General features: G+C 34.9%; 1 protein-coding gene across 1 annotated transcript in view; it reads left to right on the forward strand.

The window, feature by feature from the left end:
- The window catches only part of LOC106871885 (uncharacterized), a 20339-nt gene that overhangs the window by 1445 nt on the left and 8894 nt on the right, over window positions 1–10000 (forward strand). Inside the window, exon 2 of the mRNA XM_014918639.3 lies at window positions 8885–9058. Within this exon, the coding sequence (XP_014774125.3) occupies window positions 8885–9058 (174 nt within the window). The remainder of the gene's footprint in view (window positions 1–8884; window positions 9059–10000) is intronic.

Consider the following 10000-nt stretch of genomic DNA (forward strand, 5'->3'; position numbering starts at 1 on the left):
TAAAATATTGTATGACTCGACATTTTGGAAATGTCGTATAAAGTTTCCACAGTAAAATAAGTTTGAGAACCTCTGAAAGAGACGTCTTGCTGCTATATTTACAAGTACTCATACAACTACATATAGAATAGTTTTCTGCGTCATTTGATATTATCTAATTTAATATTGACGGGGCTACTTGTCAAACAATGAATGATACCAATTATAATCGGCACTTTGAAGAGCATGTGTATACGTAAGCATGTTGCTCTTGTTAATTTGAGGAAAGATACTGAATTGATTCTTGTCTTTCATTCTTTAATTGCAATGTATTCTTAATGTTCCCATGATTGCAGCAGAACCAGTAATATCCCTCACTGCGTTTTTCACATTTTCTTTCCATGTTTCTTTCAGAATAAGTTAAGTTACATGTCACTGTTGTTGTTCTATTTGTTAAGGCTAAGCTCAACCTTGATCGAGTTACGATCAAGGACATTTCCGCCGAATGTATGTATGTTATCAATCAGTTTCATTTCTGTATTTCTTGTCCATAGAGAAAGAGCCGGACTCTAACATAGATTCAAGGCTCCTTCATTGGAACTTTTATCAACATCATCTAGGTATTTGTGCATATGTGTGTGTGTGTGCAGTATTTGGTGTTAGTGTATGCGTAGATTTGTATGTTTGTTTTATGGATGCGTTTTAGATGCATGCATATGTATTTATGTGCTAAATTTTTGGAAAGTTTTACATATCTTTACAGTTCCATTGATGGCTTGAATCTGTAGTCTTCTAATCAGCCTTTTTATTTCAGGTTTTGAGAACCCCAATTTTTCCAGGTTTTTGTTGAGGCAGTTCGTTACATATCCCAATGCCCCAACAATCACGGGTATAAATCTGAGCTTGTAGTCTGGGTGGAGTATCTGTAAATTTCTCAGTAGCTCGGCGTAGTTGTTCTCTTTTTCTCTAATCTTTAGTGGGATGTTGACATCCGCAGGACAGCTGATTTCTACTACTGTACAGAGTTTCTCTTCTCTGTCCCAGATTACTAAATCCGGTCTATAATGTCTTCACTTTATTGAGGTTTTTATTGGGACATTCCACCAATACTCTTTCATATTGTGAGTGGTAATGGCCTCTACCTCATTATGGGTTTTCATCTCCTTAGCCCCGGGGTTATCCTGTCGGCGGATTTCATTGTACAGTGTCTTGGCCACAACATCATGTCTCATAGGTAGGTAATACCGTGATGACATTTTTGGACAGCTGCTAATGATGTGGGTGATATCTTCGATACTGATTCCACAGAGTCTGCATCAATTATTACATTGTGGCGCTTTGCCCCGCATCTCTGTCCCGTTTGTTTATTAGGAATTTGGTATGTATGTATGTATGTATGTATGTGTGTATGTATGTATGTATGTATGTATGTATCTCTATCTATTTATCTATATATTTATTTACTCACCTACATACATGCTCATTGCATGTATGTATGTATGTAAGTATATGTATGTACGTGAGTATGTATGTATGTATATATGTATGTATGCATGTATGCATGTAAGTATTATGTTCAGTGTGCACATTCAAAAACCCTGTCGTTATCGCAGTTCGTATGTCATATTCCTACCGTATTTCTCTTCCCCCCCTCTCTCTCTTTCTCTTTTATCTCTGCCTTTCTTGTATCCTGCTCATAAACTCTTCTTCATTAATATCTTATCTCATTAACTCCCGTCGCACGTTTTTTCCGACTTTATTTCTAGTCCTACGAAAGGAACGCCTCAGTTTGAGATCGGGAAAATAACATCATAGCGACTAATCAAAAGATTTGATATCATTACGTACAAGTATATCTATCTATCTATCTATCTATCTATCTATCTATCTATCTATCTATCTATCTATCTATCTATCTATCTATCTATCTAAATATATATATATATATATATATATATATATATATATATATATATATATATATATATATATATATATATATATATATATGCATGCATGCATGTATGTATGTATGTATGTATGTATGTATGTATGTACGTATGCTTGTATATATGTATGTATGTTTATATGAGCCCTAATTCTACTCAAATCTTGCGGGTGCCGCTGATATACGAAGTTCTCAGTCTTATCGTTAAAGGCACTCCTTCCCTTCTATCTGCTGCCCACAAGCGACCCGTGACTAGTTTTCTCACCTCTGCCTTTTCGTCACCTGACGCTGACCAGCAGTCAACATTTTCTCCCTTCTTACTATTTCTCTTTTTATATCCATTGAGAATTTCCTCTTGGCGTAACCCATCAAACTTGTGTTTGGCCGAAAGGCTGTATTTATTTCGTCTTTGTTTAACGTTTCAAATTACATTTGGTTACTTTCGTACGTCCCCCCTGTATTGTTTTATTTGTTCGAGCCCTAAATCTCCGCAAATTTTGCGGGTGCCGCCGATATACGAAATTCTCAGTGTTATCGTTAAAAGCACGAAACTGAGTATTAGTATTTTTGGTCGATAACTGATGAAGAAGTAGGATCCTTCTTTGTCTGTCCTAAGTGTACGTTTTGTAGTATTTAATGCATTTTTCATTTTCATATATATATATATATATATATATATATATATATATATATATAAATTCAGAAGAGTGGTACAACAAGGCACCGATATTTACTGGAAAATAGCAATCGATATAAATACGACGCTATTGTATAGCTTCACTGCGTATATACTGGCAAAAATGCGTGTGTGCAACAAACATGAAAAATTGGTCTTACCTGTAGAAAGAACATTCGAAAATGGACAACCCAGATTGACGATAATGCAGGACCGGTTTCAGGCTCTTCAAATACGTTTCACAACGTAAATCTGATCAGTCTTCATCAGCTGCATTTACCTAGACAATATTTCAAATGTTGCCACATCAATGCCAAGTATACTCGCCCGAACGCCCAGCCGTTAACAGAACTGAGAAGAGTGAAGAAGTTATCAATGAAGTTATCATTGATACATATATATATATATATATATATATATATATATATATATATATATATATATATATATATATATAATTATATATAAAGGGCATTAACTGTGTATCAATGCCTCACGCTATCGAGGGACTAAATAAGTAAAAAAAAACTACCAAAAAATAAGCAGCATATTTACCGAATGCGAGGGAATGCAGCTTTTCAGAATTTATCTCTTAAAAACATTTAACTTAACGGTAGACCACTGGTTTCTCAATCAAATACAGAAAAAAACTGTGAAGTAACCTGTATTCTTTTGTTCATCAGTACACGTATGGTCAAGATATACAAAAATAAACAAGAATCACCTACCACGATGTAGCCATCACAGTTAATGATACACAGTTAATGCCCTTTATATATAATTAAATATATCTATGAAGAAACGATGAATTTTTTCATTACGAAATTTTTCGTTATTTTTTCATTATGAGGTTTTTTTCACGCTGACTACTTGATAAATTCTTATAAAGAATTTATCCTATATTATCTATATATATAAAAATGAGAATGTGTGTCTGTCTGTCTGTCTGTGTGTTTCCCTAAAACTCGAGAACTACACAACCAATTTCATTCAAATTTTACACATGTCTTACTTAGGGTTCCGGTTGTGTTTTAGTCAAAACAAATTTTTAACTTCTTGCAGAGTTCGAGCCCACGGCAACATAATAATCTCCTCCACTATTTAAGTATTACGTGTCAAAAGTGAAACAAAAACACTCATGTCAAATACTTTCACTTTAAAAATGAAACTATTCCACTAACTGAAACAATCACATTTCGATACTGTAATGACAGATACTTTCACTTTAATGGTATGTGTATATATATATATATATATATATATATATATATATATATATATAGAGAGAGAGAGAGAGAGAGAGAGAGAGAGAGGAGAGAGAGAGAAAGAGAGAGAGATGTATATGTATACATATACATGTATATGTACACGTATATGTATAGATATATATATAGATATAGATCTATATGCATACATGTATATGTATACATGTGTGTAGATGTATATATATAGGTGTACATCTAATATGTACACATATATAAATGCATACAGATATCCATACATATATACACCCATACACACACACATATATATGCACACAAACACACACATTAGTCATTTGTTTTCTTATCCAAAACTACGTCAAAAGTATTGAATGGATCTTTAAGAAATTTGGAAATTATATTCTATGCATAATGGCCATAACCCCTATGAAAATTCATATATTTTTGATGTTGATGAAATTTTAACCATACAGATTACACACAAATAAAGTAATATTTCTAAAAAATTTTCTTCTTAGAAGTTACAAAGACCCCTTCATGGGGACTTCACACCCACAATTTAGTCATTTTTCCTAAGCAAAGACGAATACAGTTGTACCATTGGTAGCTATAGGGTCACCCGAACATAACAGATGAGCATTATTTGTAATTCAACGGTACAACAGTGTAAGACTATTCTTTCAGATATACTTACATTGTGATTTCTGCAATGTGGTGCATAAATTGTCAAGTAAATGAGACTCATCTTTGCCTCCACTGATTCACTTGCAAAGTGATGAGTAAAATTATTTCGTTGCAGACCTCCTTTGAGTCTTTTTATTACCACTGCGACACATATAGTCCCCAGTTGGTAACATTGATTTCAAGGCCTTCCCAGATGAGTGACTGGTTGTTCGAAGACATTTATTGATTGTAAATATTTTCTGCCCAGTTACCTATCGGTAGAGTGGTCATTTGCAAACTCCAGAGGCGACACTTTCATTTCCCTTTACTCCAAACGTCACACATTGTTGTTTCTATTGAGTCATGCCCTTCCAATTGCTATAGATCCATAATGCATCTTAAAGCTGTACCTGTCAACTGTATGGTGAGGAATCCTACATTGGGGAGTAGTAACGACTAGGCTAGGGTAGCTGACTGATTATCGTGATCATTCGTCTTTTGCTTTCCTGTAGCTTTGCTCTCTTTTAGAAACCCAGTGAACATACATATATTTCCTATTTTAAAGAAATTCAAACAATACATATTACACACACAAGTTAAAAAGATTCTCAGCAATTAAACTTCTCTGGTTGACATTAATACACCCATCACCAATAGGGGCCTTAACTCCCACAATTTTCAGCTCCATAAGCTCCATTTTTCAGGAGCAAAATTCTTTTAAGGTCCATGTAGTGTCTTAGGCCAAAAAAGTTTTTAACTTCCTGCATAGTTCGAGCCCACAGCAATATCTTATCTCCTCCACTATTTCAGTATTATGTGTCAAAAATGAAACAATAACATCACTCTACTGTAATGTCAGATACTTTCACTCTAACACTGAAACTATTCCACTATTTCAGTATTACCTGTCAAAAGTGAAACAATAACATGTCGCTACTGTAATTTCAAATATTTTCACTTTAATATTTTCAATTTCATACTGAAACTATTAAAGTGAGACTATACTCTCACATATATACAGGCATACTATAAGACCCAAGTAAAAACATTCCCAACAATTCAACTTCTCTGGTTGACATTAACACCCCCACCCCAATAGGGGCCTTCATTCCCACATTTTAGAGCTCCATGAGCTCCATTTTGCAGGAGCAAAATCTTTTTCACAGGTTCCAGAAGACTGAAATTTTGGAATATGCGCATAAAGATCAATAGTATGGAATACATGTCTCATGATTAGAATTTTTTTAGGGTGTGTAAAGAGGGAAAGAACCCTCATGTGCAATTTTGATGAAATTCGAATCATATGTATTCCAGTTCCTTACAGAAAATATAACAGAAAAGTCTCATTTTTCAATTGCATGTAACACGGGCAACGCCGGGTATCTCTGCTAGTATTATATATATATATATATATATATATATATATATATATATATATATATATATAAATACATACATACATACATACAAACATACATACATACATACACACACACATACATACATACATACATACATACATACATCAGTAGTCGGTGAGGAGGTGAAGGGAGAGAGAGTGAGAGAGTGATGATAGAGGGTTTTGTTGCAATTTGAAGGGATGCTGAAAAGTTTCCGGCTTTAAGGGTTTCGTGAAAGGCCTAGTTGGAGGCCCAAGCTTCCGAGTTCTTTTACAGGTGTTACAATAACTGAAGAACCGCTGCAATCCTCCTGTATTTTCTGTTACTCAAAGCCAAAAAGTTTTCAACATCGCCTCGTATGTACACGAACGCATCGGCGAATAAAATTAGGGAAGTGTGTTGCTGAGAAAAGAAAAAAAGTTTAAAATTTGGATGAAAGTCAGACCCATATCTAGTTAGCAACTTCCTTGTCTAAGATGTTTAGTTCGTCTACTGTCCATGCGATTACCCTTGCTCCATATCTAAGGAGTGAAACCACCCAGGTGTTGATAACTTCAATCTTATTCCGTCCGTTTAACTTCGACTTAAGGATCAGTCTCAATCTGCGCAAGTACTCCACCTTAAATTTTTCTGTCATTTCTTTCTCCATCAGTTTATCCATTTCCAAAATCCCCAAGTACTTAGAACCCGTCTCTTCTATTTGCTTCATAACCTCCCCCGACTGTATCGTTAGCCCGTCCATACATTTGATTTTGCCTCTCTTCAAGAGCAACACACCACACTTTCTCAGTCTGAACTCCATTCTGATATAAGAACTGAAAGCATACACCGTATCAACGAGGGAACTGACTTGGGCTTCATCTTTACCATAAAGTTTGAGGTCCTCCATGAATAACAAATGGTTGACTTTTTGTTGGCGGCTTTTGAATACATACTCAGCTTTTGCTTTCCTCAGAATCAGTGTTAGTGGTGTGAAGTACAGTACAAAGATCAGTAGAGGCAGGCAGTCCCCTTGGAAGATGGTCCTCATGATTATTACTGTCCTTAAACTTCTTCCGTATGCTGTCAAATGGCAGACAGGATATCGGCCTATAATTGTCTACCGTATTGCCTTTTACGATGTTTTTCAAGCACAACACTGTCCTACTCAATGTCACCCATTCTGGTGTTACTTGGTTGGCATTTAACAAGATGCTGAGTTGCACAGCTATTCGTGCATGACATTCACGAAATCTTTTGATCCAGTAGTCTTGAACTCCATCTGGTCCCGAAGCCTTCCAGTTGCTCATTTTTTTTTTTTTTTTGCTGATTTCCATCACTTCCCTCACAGAAATGACCAGCCCTGCCTGTTTTGGACAGACTACTGTTTGTTTCAGTTCTTGCAACACTCAGCATCCTTCTTGTGCTTCTTGTCTTTGCTCCAGATCTCACTCCAAAACCTTTGACTTTCATTGTTATCTGGTATCAATTTTTCATCTGGACACTGTCCATTTATTTCTTTATAGAATCTCTTCTGATCTACTCTGAATATCCTATTCTGGTGGTAACCCTTCATTCTTTGGTCGTATCTTACCACCTTTGCTTTCGTTGCAACGAGGCGCTGTTTCAGTTCCTCCATTACCACTTTCAGCCCCTCTCTTTTGATATTATACTTCCTTTTCAGCGCCCTGTATTTTTGTTCGCTTTTAAGCTCCCCTTTCTCTTTTCGGTCTAACACAGAAATTTCCTTCGAGAGCATATCTAACTCTGCCTGTATTCATTTTTTCCACCATGGATCTTTCCGTTTGTTACTCTAATTATATTTCTTTTTCTTGACATCAACACCCACGTTTTCTGCTACAACAAAACTTGTTGCTTTAATCAAATTATTTGATTCTGTGATGTTGCTTGTTCTGATGTATTTCAGAATTTCATTGACATGTTTCGTTTCTTGGTTCAATTTCCACCGATCACCCTTTATAAGGTTGCAAATAATGTCGCTATCCTTCTCCTGTAGTCTTGGTTCAAAACTTACTGAGTTATACTGCGTGGCATAAAGTGTTTTGCTTGCGTATTAATGTAAAATAGTTTTATCTGGATAGGAGTAGTTGGTACAAAGTGAATGACAGTATATTGTTACTAGAAGTAGAAGAGCTTAAAAGAGATTAATTAAAACGTGTAAAACACTGTAGTCGATGGTTCAAGGTCCATTAAAGAAACATTTGACTCATATGCAGCGACAAACGTCTTGTTAATAATCTTCCTGTCAAATGTGAAGTTGAACTCAATAAAAGAGCAATGCTTTACTGGTGGAAGTTTCCCAATCAGCTGTTGTTCGAAATCAAAAAAAAAAAAAAATCAAAGCCACAGTGTCTTATATCGAAGTTGTCAAGACATGTAACCGTAAATGTGTCATGTAAGAAATAAGGTTTCTGATAAATATTATTATTATTATTATTAGAAATCGCTGAGTAAAAGAAAACGATACAGAAGGGAATCTTTTATAGTAAATTAGAGATGCTTGAGGTAAGAGCAACAGTCAGGATATTCGTAAGTTAGAAAGGTTGTACCATTACGCTTTAATGATGCAGTAACCTGTTTCTATACACGTTGATTGAGAGTTGAAAAGTATTACCATTAATGAGTCTAACGCTAGCTCAGGAGTATTCATTTCTAACGTTGGTGTATGTATTATCGACCCAACACAATGTTTAAATTTTGATGAATGAGAGATTGTAAAAACCTAATAACTCTATGCATAGGAGGTTTAGAGATTGCTCCCGACAAAAAAAATGCTAGAAATATTTATCATCCATCTAAAAACAAAACTGGAAGTGAAGTGTATAGTGATCCTACTTGCAAGTGTGCAGTTAAAAATTAGTCTCAATTGAGGTGTACTGGGTAAGAAAAGATATTTCTCAGTTAATTAATAGTTAATAGCAGCATAAAATTATCATAGTTATTACTTTTCCAAATGAACTAATACATTAAACATATTTTACTTGTCTTCCTAAAGCTGAATGCCCAACGTCAGATGGCTACACTTACCAACCAGAACTCAGATTATGCTTTCGAATAGGTCAAACCAAAATCACATGGAATGAAGCTGCAAACGTTTGCAATAAGGATCGAGGACAACTTATCCACATAAAAAATCTAGAAATAATGAAGTACCTACTAAACGAATTGAGTGCGTAACATTTTAATACTGTATTCAAACTCTCCCTCACACATAACAGGCTCTTTCTCTCTCTTTGTCTCTCTGTCTTTGTTTGTCTCCCCCCCTCTCTCTCTCTCTCTTGCTCTCCCTCACACACACAAACACACGCTCAAACACACACACGCATACACAAGATATATCTAATATTATAAACTATAACTGTTTAATAACATTTTGAATTTAAATTTTTTAGTATTTTGCAAATTACCTTCCATTTTTACCTTCAAATTTTTCTCTTTGGACTTTGTATTTTGATTGTTTCTCTTACGATGAGAAAATACAGACGTTTTAGAAAAATATCGGGATCTTTTTTAAAACGGGGGCCACATTTTTCATTAATGTTTTACGTAGTGTTTTTGGTACCGAAAGACTTTCAAACTTCGTATACTTATCTATTTTGTGTTATAGAACAGAAAAATATTTTTGTATTCGAATTTATTTCATGTAAAAAATTGTCTTATTTCGATAATTTCAACCAATCACTGACGTCCATTCAGCCGATATACATTAAGTGCCGACTACATAAACAAACGATTCTTTGTTTTATTTGCTTTCTTCATTTTAAATTTGCTTTAACCCTAACCCTAACCCTAACTCTAACCCTAACCCTAACCCTAACCCTAGGGTTAGGGTTAGGGTTAGAGTTAGGGTTAGGGTTAGGGTTAATTGTTTCAGAATCGTTTGTTTATGTAGTCGGCGCTTAATGTATATCGGCTGAATGGATGTCAGTGATTGGTTGAAATTACAGATATACGACAACTTTAACATGGAATAATTTATGGATTTCTTTTTTTTTAAGAATACTAAGAGAAAAAGATGTTTTATATGACACATTCTACCAGTGTTCCAAGTTTCAAAGTGTTTCGTTAATGAAAAATGTGGCCCCCGTTTTAAAAAAGATCCAAATATCGA

The sequence above is a fragment of the Octopus bimaculoides genome, chromosome 1 (genome assembly GCF_046866305.1).
Source record: "Octopus bimaculoides isolate indiv1 chromosome 1, ASM4686630v1, whole genome shotgun sequence".
NCBI classification, from domain to species: Eukaryota; Metazoa; Mollusca; class Cephalopoda; order Octopoda; family Octopodidae; genus Octopus; species Octopus bimaculoides.